Here is an 18488-nt window from a genome sequence, read left to right on the forward strand (position 1 = left end):
GGGCTCTCCTACGGATGCTTGCCCCATGCTGGCCCCCTCTGGGCAAACGTGCAGAGTAGCACCACATCCATCCAGCTGTCTGCTTCTGCTGTCCCTCGTGTGTCCTAGGGACCCTCTTCTGGGGACATGTCCCAAGGAGAACTTTCTGGGACAGTTGGGTGACATATATGTTCTCCTGTCCCTTCTGTCTGGGAGAGGCCAGCAGGATAATGGATTTGAGTCTACACGTGGACCTCAGCACAGGGATTTTTTTGAGCTCAAAGTCAATGGTGCATTAATTAAGGGGAACAGCTGCTACCCGCGTCGTATGACAAACCAGTGACGGATGGCTGTGTTTACCTTCGTCCTGAGTTGAGAGGCTCTGGAAGGTAGCTCAGAGCTCCTGGGTGCATGTTCATGCTGAGATTTGTGGGGTACAGTTCCCCTTACCTTCCTGATACTTCTTCAGTGCCACACACTGATCATGAAAAGACAAAGGAAAAAACAAACAAACAACTCAAAGTCCTTCCAGGTCACAGCCTTGTGGCTGGGATGACCCTAGCCCCTCCTCTAACAAATGCCATGGCCCTTTGCTGTCCTCGGAGAGCTGTTTAAAAGCAAGGCGAGGCTGAGCAGAGCTGATGAGACGCAGGCTTCTATGCTTGCCTGGCTCTGGGGCCTTTTGTTGCTTCCTGTTACCCCGGCTTCTGCCCTCCTTCCTGGGCACAGAGCCATGGGTTACTCTTTCCACCACTTCAGACAAAACATGCCAAGGGAAGTGTTTTCACCTTCCACAGAGGCAGAGGAGGTGGCTTCTTCCCAAGTTGTGCACTGGGCCTGCTACAGCTCAGCCAGCAGGTGTGTAGCAGGAGCCCAAAGGCTCACATGGTCAGTCGGATGGGGCCAGGGGCAGACAGGAAGGAGACCAAGACTGGCTGTGACCACAGCACACAGCTAGGTTACCTTGATGATTCTGGGCCACTAGCCTTCGGGACCCTGTGAAGAGAAGGTGCCAATAGCTTGCTTTTTCCATGGTTTTCTGGAAGCCATCACCAATGGCTGGGCCCAGAGATGGCCAGCATGACTCCTTCAAGGGCTTCACCAGCTCCATGCTGCTTCCCTCAGCTCTTCTACTCAGAAGCCCTGGAAGCTTTGGGGCTGCAGGCAGGTCAACATGGGACTGGAGCTGTCAGCCTAGTGTTGAGTCCCAGCTCACGTGGCTTTCAGCAGCTTACCTGAGGCCCAGGGCCAGGGCTGCCTGCTCCTGCCCAGCCTCATCGCTCACCATTACTTTGGGGGACAGAGGAAGCACCACAAACAAAACCACATCCGTTCTCAATAAATATTTTATTTTTCTGACACTCCACCCTCAATACAAAAGCCTTCTGGCTGGAGCCGGATTGTGCGAACAGGCCTTGCCGCGGGCACCTGCTTGCTTAGTCCCTAGGCCTGCGGCCACCCAGACACAAGGCAGTGAACGTATGGCTAGACGGAGATGGTACTTTATTAAGAAACAGAACAGCAATAGGTCCAAAAGGGGCAGCTGCGTCACCTCCAGGGGCTACTCCAGCTGCTGTGGGTGAGGCCCGCTGGACCAGTTGCTGGAAAGCCTCCCTCAGCCAATGAGGCCTCCCACTGGGTGTTTTTGGAGCAGGTCTTCCCTAGCAGAGTGCTAATGGCCCACGTTGCTCCATGAGGCCTGCAGAGGGCAGTGTGCAGCCATGATGCTGCACCCTATCTGTTCTGGCCAGCCGGTCAGGAGAGGCCCGGTCACAGTCGTGATGAGGCTGTGCTCCACCCCGGCTCAGGCTGCACTGCTGACCTGTGAGATGCACTGAGGCACAGGCAGCTGTGGCTGGAGCTTCCGCCCCTTCCGGATCCCAGCCGCCTCTGTTCTGTAAGTTCTAACATCTCCTCCTCTGGACAAAGAGGCCCATGCAGGAGTGGGGCGGGATTCCTCCCCTCACCCTTAAGCTCGCTGGGAACAGCACAAAGGCACATGGGCCAAGCTTTCCCCAGGCCCCTGCTACCCCAGCCCACCACCCGACCCACCTCCCAAGCGAGGGACTTCAGGATCACTGTCTGCTGTCTAGCTGAGTGCAGAACCTCCAGGATTTATCCAGGGAGAACAAGCCATTCTCCCTTCTGTCAGTAATACTGGCATAGAGGAGGGGCTTCCCCGTTCTCCTGGCTCCCCTAAGTAAGCCCATGTGTCCCAGAATGGAGACCAGGAGGGCAATCAAGGCAGGTGTGAATGAGCACCGAGGGTCTGTGTCCTTGCCCCAGCTGGGTGGCACAGCCAAGCCAGGCTGGCTGATTAGGCCCTGTCCTATCGCTCCGAGTCAGAGAAGGAGGAAGGCTTAGTCCATCTCCACACCAGCATGTCCTCCCCGGCCACTCGGTGGGACTCGGTCTGGATCCGAGATTCATTGGAAGCCAGGAATTCCACGGCGCGGTCCCATACTCGCTTCATGCGCCGCCTGCACGGGGAAGGTAGAGCTCAGCAGGAGGCAGATGGTACCTCGGCTGCCCTTCCCACAGGGGTGAGTCAGCTCTACTGCACTACTCCAGAGTGGACATGTTGTTAGGCACCAACATGGCTGCAGAGAGCACTGGGGACGTCACCTCCCACATTCCACAGGCCACAGTACTAAGGGGCTGGCAGCGGTGGGTACCCAGGACCACGTGGGGGCTGTGCTTAGCTCAGATGCAGCCCCATAGCGCAGGAGGACATGCATGTGTGAAGATGGACTGAGGAAGATGGGAAAGCCATCCCCACATGGTCCTCAAGTCTTTGTTGTTGGGAAGGGGGTCCACAGAACAGACTGGCCCCGGCTGACTTCTACAGATGTGACTCCCTGCTCACAGGCACATGTCCCTGTCCCTGCACTACTGCGTATCTGGACACTGATTACCCAGAGTGCTACAGACTCAGAGCTTGGAGGAGATGCCAACCTCAGGCCAGGTCCCCGAGGGCCTGACCTGCCTGCGGCTTCCATCAGCTCCCTGCCGGGTCTTCATGTCTCCCCTGAGGCTCCCGAGTGAGCCCTTACCTGGCAGGTAGGGGTTCAGCTCTGTACAGCCGCACCCAGCCTGAGCTCTAGGCGACATGATGCAGTCAGGGTGCCAGGCCAGCTCTGGCCTGTGTCGGGATTAGGTAAGTCACATGGCCAGCAGCACTGTCCAGTGGTCGTGTGCCTGGAACTGCCGTGCCCAACTTCAAGCCTACCGCCTCAGCACCTGTCCCCTGTCCCTGTCACATGGCCTCCTATGCTTCCTTCTCCTGCTCTAACGTTCCACTGCGGTGTAGACTCTGGCTCTCCACCTGTGCACGGTAAGTGATCAGCAAACACGGGAGAAGCTGCGGGGCCCTGTGGTGTGAGTAGGGCCGTACAGCGCAGCCCTCTGCAAGGCAGTGCAGTCCCACCGTATGAGAACGAGGCTCACACAGGCTGGCTACACAGCTCGCAGCAGGGCCAGGAGCTGGGCAGGAGTCTGGGTGCAGCAAATGGCTTCCCCTCGGAGACGGAGAGCTGTGGACCCACAGGGCTGACCTTGCAGAGAAGCAGTGGCCGCCCGTGGGCAGGGACTCCCTGCCTGCAGCCTGCGGGGAGGTGGGACCCAGCAACTGCCAAATGCATGCAGTTGCTGGAGAGCAGCCAGGACTCTTCACAAGAAAACTGCTGGTAGTGGTCCTCCGCCCTGACGCCTCCGAGTAGGCTGAGAATGACCCAGGAGCAGGGCACAGAGACCCCAGCACTCAGGAAGCTACTCCACAGGGGTTATCAGTTCAAGGCCTGCCTGGGCTACAAAATAAGATTCTGTTTCAATGAACAAAACAAACAAACGCCCAGACCTGCAAAGGCTGTCCTCCTCCGATTCCCTGGCTGCACAGGAGGCTACCACAGCAGTCTGAGCAAGTCCCTTTCCTTCCCAAACCCCGGCCTTCCTCAACATACCTAGGCCCTCCACTGTTCTCAAGTCTGTGGGTCACATGAGGACCGGGAGAATGCGTAAGCTCTGAGCATCAGGTGGCACATGTGTGGCAGGTGACACTCAGCCAGTGAACAGCCCAGTCTGTACTGACACCAGGGAGGACCCTGCCAGACGCCCCGTCCCCACTGCCCAGTGTATGACTTCAGGGTCGTGGTCACGAAGTCTGAAAAGCTCCCTCCCTCTCCTTGCCAGTGACTGACTCAGAGACTCTGATGCTGGTCCATGGGACCCAAAAGTGCTCCCAAAGACTGCGGGGAGGCTTTCTCTGGCTTGGGAGACAGTGCCTGAAGTCCACCTCTTCTCTGTCAGCAGTGACAGACACCAGCAGGCTGATAGCATCCACGAGGAGGGAGGGGGCTGCTCCAGGCACAGAGAGCAGGACTTCACTCATGGATGAGACCATCTACAGCTGGAACCACTGAGGGGACTCGGTCTGCAGAGGACTGCTGACAGCTTGGTCCTCCTGCTTGGCCAGCAGCAGGGGACAGGCAGCCATTCACGGGAGGCTAAGCAAAGTGATCCTGGCGGCTGGCTCCCTCCCACGGGTCTCAGAGGTCACCCCAGCCTCAGGACTCACCTGCTCTGTGGGGGGATTAGACTGTCGCGCACGTGAAGGATGCCCACGTAGGGGTAGCGCTCCATGTCCTGTTCCCAGTCCACATAGTGGTCCTGAACCACATCTGGAGAGAGGGAGGAGCAGTTAGTATCGCCCGGTGGACCTGGGCTCCCCCCGCGGGGCCGGTGGGGCTGGTGGGCCTGGGCTCCCCCCGCAGGCTGGGGGACACACACCTATGATCTTCTTCACCATCTCATACATGGCCTGCTCTTCCTCTTCAAGCTTCCGCCATCGGTACTTCAGGAGGATCAGCAGCCCCCACAGGAAGGCCAGGCCTGGGACAGAAGGAACACCATCCCCTAACTGAGCCCGGACAGGACAGGCTGCCGTCACCCGAGGTGTCGCTGTCCCAGGTACCCCAAGCCATCTCAGCCTCACCTCACTTTCTCCCTCATGGGCTGTGCTGCACAGCCTCAGACATGCAGGTGTTTGCACGCCAAGACCCTGACAGCTCCGTATGGGGATGCACTGCACAGGGCAGCCATGTCTGTCCCACCCCACCTGGAAGGTTACCATCTCCACGCCACAGCCTTTTCCTTTTAAGAGACGCCTCAGGATACTGCTGCTGGAGGGAGGCAAGCCAGGCTCTCCCCCCTCCTACTCTGCATCCTCCCTGCCTTAACCCATCTCTGCGGAGGTTTGCAGCTTTCTGAAGTAAAATTAGGCCAAGGTCCCACAGCACCTCAGGAGTGGGGCTGGCCTGTGCACCAGAACCCTGACTGGGCCACCGGAAGTCGCAGACTTCCACAGGACCCATGCACCTCAGGAAGGCCGACGGGCTCCTGCCCCACCCGAGGACATACCTACTTATAATACAGACCCAGCCGCCACGCCCCAAGGGTAAAGGGGCCCAGGGCAGAGGCCAGCCAATTATCTCTGGTTTTACAAGCCAGTCTCAGGTGTGCCGGGTGAGGAGGCCCCTTCAGTGTCCCTGACTGAGCATGGGGACTTACACCAGAAAAAGATGAGCACATGGGTAACCGCGGTGAGCAGGGCGCGGCTGAGGCGGCAGCCCATGCCCATCCGGGGCCGGGCGGACTCCAGGCAGACCACTTTGTCCACGGTGGTCACTAGCTCAGATGGGTCTTCCCCTTTCAGCCTGAAACAGGACATGGGCTGTAAACACTGCAGTGTAAGCCCCACTCACAGCAGCAGGGGAGGGCACAGGAGGGACGGTTTCTCTGCTCACACAGAACAGCCGCGGTCCTGGCGTACTCTGGCCTGCAATTCCCCACGCTGGCTACTTAGAAAGACGGAAGCTTTAAAGATGGCAGCCAGCTCGAACCCCTGCCGCTGAAGTGGCCTCCCCCTCTGCCGGGTCGTTGACAGCCTCTCTCAGCATGCAGAAGATTAAGCTGTAAATTGGATTCCCACCTCCCAGCACAGAGAAATGGAAATGTTTACTGATTCCTTGGTTTTGCAAGCATGTGGCAAGAACTGAAAGACAGAACCCGGGAGGCTGTGCCTCTCTTCCTCAGAAAAGCAGACACAAAAGCTGTTTAAGCATGTAAAGAGCAGGTAGCACCTATGAGGCCCATGGCAACAAGGAAACACCAGGGCCAGACCCCTGCCCTCGTGTCCCCAACTGAGTGGCTGGTGAGACAATGTGGGGATCTGCAGGCACGCCATGCCCACACTGGTGTCTCTGGAATCACTACTTGTGTGGCACCCCGTTCCTTGCTCCCCGGTTTCAACCCCGGCTGTGTGAGCTTGTTCACTACCCTCCCAGCTGCCTCCAGCAGGAAAAGGCAAGTGCCATCGTCCTCCCAGGCTGGCAGCTCCAGTGAGTGCTGTGGAGGAGAAAATCCTACTCTCCTCCGCCTTCCCCAGCGCAGGAAGATGGCCGAGCCGCTCCGGGCAGCTGTTTAAGCCATTGGATCTTAATCGTGCCATGCATCCAGTTACTGAGCTTTAGGCCAAGATGCCCAAGGGGCCGTGCTGGATGCGCTGTGATGGAATTAGTAATGTGGTGGATTAGAGGAGAGGAGAACAAAACCCCAGAGTGTGTGTTAATATCAGAAGCTGGAACCGGAACACAGACTCTGATGGGAAGCAGGGGAAGGGGCTGTGTGGCTCCGCCCCTTCTGCAAGGCTGGCTGGCACACCCTGCCCCCAAGAGGGTTGCTCTCAGTGCTAACAGGGCAGGAACCTCAGGGGACACCAGGTCAGAACAGAGCCCAGCAGTTCCCACGTCCTTTCCAGACTGAATAAAGCTGAGGCCTCACTACACAGGTCAAGCTGCAGCCCAGGAAGGCACAGGCCATCCCTGTCCCCAGCAGGACGCCTTGGCCAGCGGGCTCGGATCCCATCACCTGGACTGGACAGTGCTGCTCTCCAGTCTGCAGCAGCACGTGCCTGCCCCTTGCTGTTGGTAAGTGAGGACGGTGGCAGCCCAGCCTCCCGTGACAATGCCACACTCACCAGATGCCCACATCCTTGTTGCTGCTCAGTATCCAGGTCAGTGCAGCCTTAAACCTCGAAGAGGAACTGCTGGTCACGTTCTGCAGGGTGGAAGATGGGGTGAGCTCTGCCCGGGGCTGGAACATCACCGTGACTCTTGAAAGCTTCTCCTGTGTCTCCCACACCCCACGCACAGCAAACAGGCAGGGAGGGCAATGGGGTGAGGAGAGCTGGAAGCCGGGGTGAGGCACAGCAGGGAAGCAATGCGGGGCTGAGGCAGTGAGAAGGGCTCTACACAGAGGCTGGGAAGCGGCCGGCCACAGGCACAGCTGGCGCAACCAGCCATGGCTGTGTGGCCTCAGAAACTCCCTCCAGACCTTGGTTTCCTCATCTATGAAATGAAACTGAACTCCATATTCCTTCAGACCCCTGCCAGTCCTGAAGCTACAGGATTCTACCATGGAGAGGCACAAGGAAGGCAAAGGAAGCTGCAGACCAAAAGGAGACAGAGGGCAGGGCGGATGTGCCTCCCACTGCCTGGGGAAGCGGGGATGTGGACAGAGAGGGGCAGCCCTGACGACCCTTGAGGGTCTCTGAAGAAGGGGCTGCCCGCTGTGGCCCTTCAGCTGGTGAGGGGCCTGAGGTGCAACCGGAAGCCTGCACACACTCAGCAGGGCCAGCTCTGCCGCGTCCCCTCTACAGGAGCCCAACGCCTCACTAAATTTAAAAGAAAGAAAACCAAAAGGCAGAAAGCAAACAGGATAAAGAAAAGGGAGGGGAGAAAAGGCCTGCAGGGCTGGGGAAATCAATAGGAAGCTGCAGTGTGCCCGGGATGGGGAGCCGCCATGGTCGCTGCAGCCTACTCACAGCTATGTACTCCTGGGCCTCCAGGACAGGGATGCATTTGCTCTTTAGCTTCTCCGGATTGCCACACTCAAAATTACCTAGGAGGGAAGACACACTCAAACACAGAGACGAGGTGGGCAAATTACCCAGAAATGACCTAAAAATACAGTGAGAATCAAGTCATCAGCTCCAATCAGGAGCATGTGGCCCAGCGGCAGCCGGCTTCTGGGGGCATCTTCACTCTGCAGCGAGATCAAAAGCCACTTAGCTTGGATCGATTCCAGATCATTAAACCTGACCCGCAAAGCAGGTCAGCGATTTGCATTAAATGACGGAAAAGCCGCCCAATGCCAAACTCTGTCTGTGGCTGATCCCTGGAAGGATCAGACAGAGCTGCAGAAGGTACCAGAATGGCACTATAAATATACACAGCCTGGGAAAGAAAGGCAGGAGGCCGGCTACCACAGACACTCTGATCTGGACACATGCTGGAACCTGGAAGCCAAGCCCATTGTTAGAGGATCCTGGGGAGGGGTGTCCAGAAGGAACTCAGGGAAGAATCCATCTATGGGGTGAGCTGACAGCCAGGCAGCTCCCCTAAGCACCCTGGGAGGCTTGTCCTGCCAGCCTTCGGGGCCTGGGCTAAGGACCACCTCTTGAGAAGCTCACAGCAGACCCGCGGCCTACCACAGCAGCCAGCCCTCCTTCACAGGGCTTCCTGCTAGGCCCCGGAGGGACAGCATACGATGAGGCACACACGAGGGATCTGATACTCAGGCCTGGCACTGCCTTGTATGGGTCTATGTGTGCACTGGGCAAAGAGGGGCTGCTTTTGGCTTGTATTCCAACACAGCCCCTCCTACCTCAACACTGCTCTTGGCTCAGTGTCCTCTGAGGTCAGGGCAGCTTCTCTGCACGCCTGCCATAGCTGGGCTAGTCTTGTCCTGGCACGGCACCTTGATGGCCTCCTGATTGGTTTCTTCTGTCCCCTTTCCACCCCAGAGCTTTGTCAATGAGGCTTAACGATGACTCTGCTTCAGTGACACAGCAGTAGCAGCATCGCTTGGCTGCTGGGCGTCTGTCTGCCTCTGGCTCTCCCTCAGTGTGTCACTTCCTAGCTCTGTGCCTGCTGCTAGGGCAGGCTCCTGGGACATGGCACCCACACCTCCTAACATGGCTCCCTCCCTGCCTACCCCTCCCTGTGTGCACACACCCAGGCCAGCCTGTCCTAGCACAGCTCGTTCTTGACTGGTCCAGCTATGCCACTGTGCCCCCTGCAGTGTGTGACCCACTGTCCTCTGGCTGCTCCGTGTCCCTTTGTGGGTTCTCCTCTCTCCCACCCTCTCAGGCCTTTCCTCCCACCCTGAGTCCCCGAACGCTTAGACAGCAGAGAGAAGGACACAGGGAAGTGCTGCTGAGTAGAGCTTGAACTTTGCCCTCAGAACAGCTAATTTCCTTTTCTTTGCAGACGACTACTTAAACCACAGCCAACAGCAATCCACCCCGCTCTGGGCCCTAGCATTTATCTGCCCTCTGAAAAGGACCCAGAATTCCAAATGTCACACAATCGCAGAAACTGTCTGCAGAAGGCAAAACCACTCCCCTGCCAGAGCACGAGGCAAATCACAGTCACCTGCGGTGGACAGCGAAGCAGCCTCATACCCCACGCCTGGGACCAAAATGAAAACATCCATTCCCATAATATTTGTGTGTTTCAAAGAAACCAAAATTCTCACCAGAGTCCTAGGAGCCTATAAAGTAGTCTGAGGGCAGGACTCTGGCAGGTACCTCACACCCTCTCCCAGGGCCAGGACACCTCTAACAGGGTGAAGGAGGCGTGCTTCACATTCCCTGGGCTGCACTGAGAAGTCAGCTCTCGCCCTAAAGGCAGCAGGTACCTGGGCCCTTGATGGCATAAGCCAAGACCAGCTCTGGAAGGTGGACAGAGAAGAGCTACTCAGACCTAGGGTGGGACAGAGCACCTCTGCCTCCGGCTGCCACCAAACCACCGGGGCTTTCCTATCAACAAGGGCGAGACTCAGGTCCAGGGGATTCCCAAGGTCTGGTTCCCTTCCAACCAACACAAGGCCCCAAAGCACGATGGGACAGAACCCCACACCTGCCAAGAGGCCCATGTTTGTGTGGACCCAAAGAAGAGTTTGAGAAGCAAGATCCAGGCCTGTACTGAGCCCCACAGGGCTTGAAAGGATGTGCCCGGGTGGGGGGTGTGCAGCTGAGGCAGGACAGTGCTGGGCTGGCTTGGCCTGACTACGCGGGGTCATGGTGGCTACTCACCTGCTTGGATGGCCAGGAAGTTGTACAGCTCATGCAACAGCTCCAGCAGGGCCGCCTTCTGCCTGGCCTGGCAGAACTGAAAGGCAGGGGGAGAAACCGGTGAAGCCGGTGTCTGCAGCCAGACCACCACATCCACTGGACAGCAAGGAGCTCCTCTAATCTAGGGACCTTTTTGCTTTTTGAGGCAGTCTTATTTAGACTAGGCTGGCCAAGAAACAGTGAAGGATGATCTTGAATTCTAATCCTCCCATCTCCACCCGCTGAGTACCAGGATTACAGGCACTGTGACGTTTTATGCAGTGCTGGAAACAGAGCCCAGGGCCTCATGCACGCCAGGCAATCGCTCTACCAACAGAGCCCCGTGCTCAGCCCCAGCTCCTAGTCTCTATGACAGTAATGCATCTGCAGGCAGCTGGCAGGGAGAGAGGTGCTGAGTGACTGGCTCTGTGGAGCAGAGACAGCACAGTAACAAAGGGATGGCCACCCACGGCTCAGGCAAGGAATGGCACCAGGGCTTGCCTCAGTGTCAGTGACTGCAGGTCTGAGGCCTGCCTGAGGAAGGGCTGCAGGGGGACTCAATGGAGCCCACACATCAGCCACTTGCACTGGATGGACAGACGGTGCGAGACGGGAAGATGGCCTAAGACAACACACCCTTCCCAGCCTGTCCCTGTATTCTCCGCAGCTGAGGGAGAAAGAAAAACAGCGTCAGACTCCTTTGCGGCCGAGAAGACTAAGAACACTTACCTGATACTTAAATGCTTATCTGGATTTTGGGTGAACTAAGGCCACCCAAAGGAAACTCAGCAAGAACCTCACTGGGACCTGAAAGCAGGTCCCTGGCTGTGGGCTCCTGGACCCGTCTGTCACAAAGGCCAAGGGTGTCCAAAGTAGCCAGAAAATGAGTCTTGCCTGGATATGGCCCAGACTCTGCTTTTGTATCGCAGAGGCAGGATTGGTTACAGATCTGGCGTGTCTGGAGCCCAGAGCCCCGGCCAGCTGACGGGTACAGCTTGCTAGCTCTGTGGTCTAGCACGGTCCTGCAGGGCATCTGTCTGAGTGCTTCACGGGAAGGCCAGGGGCAATCATATTCTTCCCTCAATGGGGTCTACCTGCTCTATAGACTGCCGGACCGGGACTAGAACTAGGAACCTTGTCTAACTAAATGAGAGAAGAACATCAGAGGGTTGCGTGGAAAGTTCTATTTTTCTAGTTCCTGCGTTTGCTCCTCTCTTTGGCTGCCTGTTTCTGGAACATACTGTCTAACCATCGGCCCAGTTTTATGACAGAAAGCAGATTAAACTTATTATGAGCCTGGTTTTGCAGAACAACTGGGAATCAAAGATGTTTCGTGGATGAGAGCAATAAGGGATGTCGTAAAACACCCACAAACAGGATACATCAGCAGCCTGGAAAATGAAACCGTGTCTGCAGCAGGCTGCCCTTCCTTAATGGGGAACAGTCAGTGCAGGGGTGTCATTTCTTGGCTAGCCCCTGGGCTGCAGAGTCCTGGCACCCACACTTAATAATTAGAGTAGTAAGTCATGCCCTCTGGTAGCGCACAGCTCCTCCTGGTAGGATTTATGACCTGAAATTTACTGCCTCATCGTCCTCAGAACCGTTAACGCTGCTCACATGGTTCGCGGGCCGAGGACCACTCACCTTCTCCCAACATTATCTGTGGGGGATGCGAGGGCTTCATAAAACAAACGGAACACACTGGGTAAGAGGGCTAATTTCCCCTTGCCACGTGCCTTCAACCCGGCCCCTGATGTGTTGGGTCAGGAATCTGAACATGGTCAGAGATGGAAGCACGCCAGAGAAAAGGCAAGGCACACGCTGTGGTCTCTCAGGGTTAGACGCTGACAGCCTCATTCCCACACTGCAGGCTGGAGGACAGTGCACACCCGCCCCCATCTCCCTGGACTGACTGCGGCAGATCGAAGGCTTTGGATGCTCCCCCTGATAGGGGTGCTTCTGTAACAAGCCCAGGGCTGGACCCAAAGAGCTCGCCCTTCCAAATTACAAGTACCGCTGTGCTCCCAGAATTGAATCTGACACAAACATCACAGAACATGATGTGATTCTAGTGCATTCTGGGAAGCTCTCCCTGAAAATGATCCTCTCATGATCTGGGCCAATTTATCTCTTGGCAGAGCTCAGAGTCCTCAGGAAGACTAATAGAAGGCAGATCAAGCTTACCTCATCTGTTTTTCTCTCACAGTCCACCGGCAACAATTTCACTGAGACCAAGAAAAGAAAGAGAAAGGTTAAAAGTGGGACTGGGTAACAGAGAGACCTCTCAAGACCCAGGGGAAGCAAAACTTGGCTGGCACAAAGGTAGAGACCGGAAGATCCATCTGTCAGTGGCCAGTACAGTGCAGGCTCCAAGACCCAAGGGTTCCTCATGCTGGGTCAGGACACTGGTAATTAGGGCCTTTCCAGCAGCCACCGATTCCTGGGTAACTTAACCTCTGTTTCTGGTCCTGAAAATGGAATTGCATGGGTCTTCCTATGTACAGCTGTAAGGCCAGCACTCAGGAGGTTAACACAGGAGGACTGCCACGAGTCTGAGGCTGGCCTGAGGTACAGAGAGGATGCTGTCTCAAGAAACAAAACAAGGGCTGAAGGTGGCTCAGCTGTTCTTGCAGGAGGCCTGAGTTTGAATCCCAGCATCTACACGGCTGCTTACAACCGCCAGAAACTCCATTTCTGGAGTCACCATCGCCCTCTCCTGGTCTCCATGGGTACTGCATGCAGGTGGTGCAGATGCACATTAGGCAAGACACCCATACACATAAAACAAGTACAAAAACAAAGGAAGGATGGATGGATGGATGGATGGATGGATGGATGGATGGAAGGAAGGAAGGAAGGAAGGAAGGAAGGAAGGAAGGAAGGAAGGAAGGAAGGAAGGAAGCCAGCCAGCCAGCCAGCCAGCCAGCGGCTTTTGTTGCTTAACTGGGGAGTTAGGTTCAAACAAGACAAGATACAGAAAAATTTTACGAGCTGTGAACGACGGTATGTCAAGTAAGAATGAATGCTATCACAGGAGGGAACTCTAGATGGTCTTACATCGTAAGCAGACAGCAGCACCCAACGCTATACGACATCCCCTGAGCACTGCCAGCACTCACCTCTGTTAGCCTCTAGCAGACCCGGAAACTATTCCCAGGGTGGCTAACAGCTCCAGCCATGGAGCAGAACAGACTCGCACACGCCCAGACCTCCATTCCTCACAACACCTAAGACAACGGCTGAGCTTGGCCCGGTATTTCAGCTACTCCTCAGTGGGGGAAGATATGACCCTGACTCGAGGCTAGCAACAGTGTTAACCACGGGCACGCTTCAAAAATAAAACGAGCTGTCATTTTATACCTATATTTGTATCAAAACGATCGATCGGGGTCTGACGATTCTGGTCTATAATTCCGGCTTGGGGGAAGGTAGGGCAAGATCATAGTTTGGAGTCATCCTGAACTAGAGTGAGTTTGAGGTTAGCCTAGGTAATTTAGGGAGCCCCTGCTTCAAAGTAGTTTTCAAAAGTCAGCTAGCGAGCGAGTGTAGCTTGGTGGCAACATGCTTGCCTGACGTATGGGAGACGGACCCTAACTATAATCTCTTATGCCAGGGGGATGGACTTTCATAAAAATGAAGTGTTTTTCTTCTTTTGTTAGAACCAAGAGTAAGAGGCAAAAATCCTTCTTGGGAGACACCAGTCCTCAGCTGTTCAGGAGGCACTCAAGGGATGCAGAGTCATCTGAGTGTGGGCAGAGATGTCTAGTAAGTTGCCTGAGGTCCTCTCCCAGAACAGCCCGAGGGTGCTGTCAGCCCCATAAGCACCCCAGTGGTACCAGTTTAAGCTTAAAGGAATTCTCCCACGCCTGTGCCACAGGCAGGCCCATACTCCTTTTGACAAATGAGCCAGTGTTGGTGCTACAAAGCTGGGACCACAAGAGCAGGCATTCCCAGAATCTGGGGGGGGGGGGGGGGTAATCTGGAGCCTTCAGAGGGTCTCTCAAGTGTGAATGAGCAAGAAGTCAAAAGGGAGGAAGACAAGAGGGGTGGGCTGTCTGAGTGGGCGTGGAGCTTCCTCCCCAGAGGCCATGAAGAACCTGCTCCCTGCAGTGGCTGAAAGGGAGACTCTATAGAAAGACTGGGGAAAACAGAAAAGAGCAGAAAGTGGAGACGGAAAGTGAGGGTCTGGAGGTGAGAAGACGGTCGTGGCTCACAAGGCGCGACGGGGACTCGGTGGTCTGGGGCGGGGGGCGAACACCCGTGCCCGGGGCCCTCCCCTGCGCCGGCCCGGGACGTACTGTTGTCCTCCGCCTCCTGTGGCGCCGAGGGCTTGCCCATCTTCACCCAGAGGATGGCCAGGAAGACGAGCAGCAGCCCCAGGCTGGCCCAGAGCAGGAGCCGAGACAGGCAGCGCTCCAGCCGCCGGCCCGCCTCGGGTCGGGCCCGCACCACGCCCGCGGAGCCCGTGCGCTGACCCTTAAGGCCGGGACGCGTGTCGGCGCCGAGGAGCGCGGAGTGCGGCCGCGCCGAGGCGGACGACGCGACCCACCAGTGGCGGGCCCGGCCCGGGGCGGCCCTGTCGGGCGTCCGCGCATCCTCGTCGTCCTCGGAGCTGCCCCGGACCGAGGCGCGGCGCCGCAGCGGCCCGGGCCCGGTGTGGGTCGGGTAGGAGAGGCCCCGGCTCACGGCCCAGGGAGCGGCGGAGGCCCCGAAGTTGCCGTAAGGCCCCGGGGTGTCGGAAGCCGCGCTCGGGGCTGGCGGGGACAGCCAGGGCTCCGACCGCGGGACGGCCGCGGCGGGCCGCGCGCGCAGCGGCGCTTCCTCGCGTAGCCGGGCCTCCTCCCGCTGACGCTCCGGGCCCCGCGGCCGGGCCTCCTCCCGCGGCCGCTCGTCGTCACGCAGCCGGGCCTCGCCCCGCAGGCGGCGCAGCTTGTTGCGGTAGACGTTGCGAGTGGTGTCGGTGATGGGGCCTGGCTGGAAGCCCAGGGCCTGCAGCTCCCGCCGCAACTCCAGGTCCGACAGGCCGGCCATGGCCAGGACACCGCCCCCTCGCCCGCCCCCGGCGCGCACCGCACCCGGAACTGCTCCCGCCGGCAGCCGCGGCGGAGCGGGCGGGGCCGCGCGCCATGATGGGAAGGTCAACACTGGACGCCATATTGGGAAGGGCGGCGCCTGAAGGGTCTGTCCGCCATGATGAAAAATGTCTGTGTCGGCCTGGAGCCGCCATGTTGGTGAGGTCCAAAGGGTTGGGTTGGTTACCTTTTTACCGGTGTCTGTGCGCTCGCGGGTGCTTTCATCTCTCCCCCCCGCCCTCTAGTTTACCTTTGTCTGTTAGATCTAGCAGTGCTTATCCTAACGCAGTGCTAGCACGTGGTAGACATTCAATAAAATGTTGATTTACTTAATGGATGAGCTGCCCGACGGTGTAAGAAAACTTCCGCCAATAGTAGAGATCCAGCCCATTTGCGGGTCTCCGGATGGGCGTGGGGGGCTGTGTGTGAGATTTGGGTGGTGCAGAGTCCATCTGGCATGTTCTCGGAGGCCTTAGGTTGACCGCTTCAGACCAGCCTCAGGCACGCAGTTGGTGAACAATGAAACATCAAGAGTGTGCACCCCTGGGGCTGGGGATTTAGCTCAGTGGTAGAGCGCTTACCTAGGAAGCGCAAGGCCCTGGGTTCGGTCCCCAGCTCCGAACAAAAAAAAGAACCAAAAAAAAAAAAAAAAAACACTATTGTTGTTATTATGGGGGCTGGAGAGATGGCTCAGTGGTTAAGAGCACTGTCTGCTCTTCCAGAGGTCCTGAGTTCAAATCCCAGCAACCATATGGTGGTTCACAACCATCTGTAATGGGATCCGATACCCTATTCTGGTGTGTGTGAAGACAACTACAGTGTACTTATATATAATAAATTAATTAAAAAAAAAAAAAAAAAGAGTGTGCACCCTTGGGACTGGAGAGATGGCGCTGCACTTAGGAGCACTTGGACAGGAACTAGGTTTGGGCACCAGTACCTAAGTGGCTGGTGCACATGCATGTGCGTAAAACACTCATGCATAAAAGAAAAGTAAATATATATAGTTTTAAAGTGCAGCTCTGGGACAGATTGATCCACAGTGATCACAGGTGACCCAAATATCCCCAAGCCCAGAACTCCCGTGGGCGGATTCCTATACTCTGGACTCCTAGCGGCAGATAACTGTTCCCTAGGTTCCTGTGGGTGGATGAGCCTGGTAAAAGGAGGCATTGTGGTACCTGGTGGAATTCTCATGGGAGATGGGATCGGGAAGACCTATAGTCAGTACAACGGTTTAGAGGATGGTCTGCAGAGTCTCGCCGTTTGATTTCCAACCTGCAACCATTCAGTGTGATAATTTCCAATTAACATTTCTAGCCGACTTCCCATATCTCCCTTAGAGGGCTGCTGTGAGGATTAGAAGAGACCTTCAGGACAGGGTCTGGAACAGCCTCCTCCCTCGGCCAAATCTGTGCAGTGTTGGGAGCTTTGGGGGTGGGGGCAGTGATTTGGTTAACGAAGGGTCAGAGAAAGTGGTGACAACTGGAAACAAACACAGTTCACAGCCTTGCCCTCACTCTCTTCCCCTTCCTGTTCCTTCCACATCCTTCATCACCTTCCTTTTCCTAGCAATATAGTGGCTCCAGCTCTCCCTCATTCTCTTCCCAGCCACCTCCTCGAGATCTCCCTGCACTCTCCCTCACCTTCCTCCCTGCCTTCCCCTAGACCTGGGCCTTGCTCCTCTGTCAGAGTTTCATGGTTTTGCGCTTGTTAAACCCCAGGAGTATTCAGTGCCGGCCACACAGCTGGGAAAATTACAGCCTCAGCTCTGTTGCCTTCTGTCGTTAGCCTCCCCTTTTCCCCGACTTAGCTGCTCCCATGTGGTGTGATTTCTCTCACCAAGTGTTGTTTTCCTTTTCTCTGCCTGTGTTTGCACGGAGTGCCACAGATTTGATATAGTGATTGCCTAACACATATACCACATAATAGTATTTTATTTCTTTCAGAAGCACTGTTTGCATGACAAATGAGTTGGTAACATTTGAGCAACTCCTTGCAGCTGTGCAGCTCAATATCCGAAGCACAAGCCTTTCGGCATCGGTGTTGGCCGAGTCATTCTAAGAGCGTGAGAAACGGACGCTCAAAGTGAACGCTGTGGCGTCTCACAGTCCTGTCTGTTTCACTGCAGTGGATCTGAGGGTGTTTGGAAATCATGGACAGTTCCGGGGCCACCCCCAGGGGTAGTACACCATGAAGGCTTCCGCTGTACCCTCTCTTGCACACACCTAGGACCAAAAATTGACCTCCCTCTGGCCTCGAGCTCAGTGGTAGCCACCTTGGCTTGCCCTTTGCCTCCTTGGGTGGCTTCTGGCTTTGTCTTCTGCCTCTTGTGGTCCTAAGCGTAGTGTATCAGCAGGCCCCCCGCACTAGCCACTTACCCAGGATCTGCCCCTCAGGTCCTCTTCTCCATCCCTCAGAAAGAGCCTTGGGCAACCCCTGTTTCTCTGAATTCCCTCTTTCTGTTCTTTCTGGGGGTTTAGACCACTGTGGCCCTCCATGGTTCTCATCCCTAAGACTTACTCAGTCAGGTAGAATTGCTGGACGGTGTCCACACATCCCCCTGAAGGAACGCAGCCTCTGTGTTTCTTAGCCCCCTCTGCCCCTTGTCCTGTCAGACTCCCAAGGGGTCTGCCTGGCATGGAAGGCATGTGTAACAAAATGGTAGTAGCTCAGGGTCGCTGACTGCTAGCCAGCTTTACTTATCATTGTGCGCGCGCGCCTGTGTGTGTGTACATCAGTTCATAAGAGTGAATTGTGTAAATGTGTAACCGAGTGTCCACATGTAACTGTGTGAGTGTGTCTGTGTAGTGTGCATTGCACAGTGTGTGTGCAAGGTGCACGGCCCTAGCTGTGCCCAGTCTTCTTGACTTATTAAAGGCAGGGAGGAAAGACAAAATGTTGAGCCTGTCTCTGTTTATAACACAGTAGCAGCAGAGGTGATGAGCTGTTGGAGCCCTCTGGGTCCCTGGAAGCCCATCACATCTCGCTGCTCCCCTCCTGCTAGCCTCTTCCCGTTTCGATGGAGCCCCACAGTAACAACGGTCATAAATCTTTCATGGTTCCATTCTCTCCGTCCTCTCCCCGCTAGGAAACCTCGCAATGCCCAGAGTACATTCTTGACCCACATCGTTGGGGACCTCAGGTGACCTGAGCTTCCTTTGAGCCACGTGATAGTGGCACCCACAGGGGGTGTGTGGGGGTGCTGGGAGAGCGCAGTCAAAAATGGGGCTCAGATTCCACTGGCATGTCTTCTGGTGGACCTC

The 18488-nt window shown here is 56.3% G+C and overlaps 1 protein-coding gene across 1 annotated transcript; it reads right to left on the reverse strand.

The window, feature by feature from the left end:
• Window positions 1-1307: 1307 nt before the first annotated feature.
• On the reverse strand, window positions 1308-15201 carry Lemd2 (LEM domain nuclear envelope protein 2). The gene is made up of 9 exons (NM_001039032.2): window positions 14449-15201; window positions 12335-12375; window positions 10133-10208; window positions 7859-7935; window positions 7013-7092; window positions 5545-5690; window positions 4765-4866; window positions 4553-4655; window positions 1308-2459 (listed from the first exon to the last, which is right to left on the reverse strand). The coding sequence occupies exons 1-9, from the start codon at window positions 15179-15181 to the stop codon at window positions 2309-2311; spliced, it is 1509 nt and encodes a 502-aa protein (NP_001034121.2). The 5' UTR covers window positions 15182-15201; the 3' UTR covers window positions 1308-2308.
• Between the last annotated feature and the right edge of the window lie 3287 nt (window positions 15202-18488).

The sequence above is a fragment of the Rattus norvegicus genome, chromosome 20 (genome assembly GCF_021556685.1).
Source record: "Rattus norvegicus strain SHRSP/BbbUtx chromosome 20, alternate assembly SHRSP_T2T, whole genome shotgun sequence".
In the NCBI taxonomy this organism is placed as follows: Eukaryota; Metazoa; Chordata; class Mammalia; order Rodentia; family Muridae; genus Rattus; species Rattus norvegicus.

What these genes read in the sequence shown, in the direction of transcription:
- Lemd2 (NM_001039032.2), bottom strand. Translation starts at nt 15,181, where the DNA reads ATGGCCGGCCTGTCGGACCTGGAGTTGCGGCGGGAGCTGCAGGCCCTG. An exon ending in AACAAGGATGTGGGCATCTG is followed by an intron (nt 5,691 to 7,012) that starts GTGAGTGTGGCA and finishes GTCCTGTTTCAG; the next exon opens with GCTGAAAGGGGAAGACCCAT. An exon ending in GATGGTGAAGAAGATCATAG is followed by an intron (nt 4,656 to 4,764) that starts GTGTGTGTCCCC and finishes CCCTCTCTCCAG; the next exon opens with ATGTGGTTCAGGACCACTAT.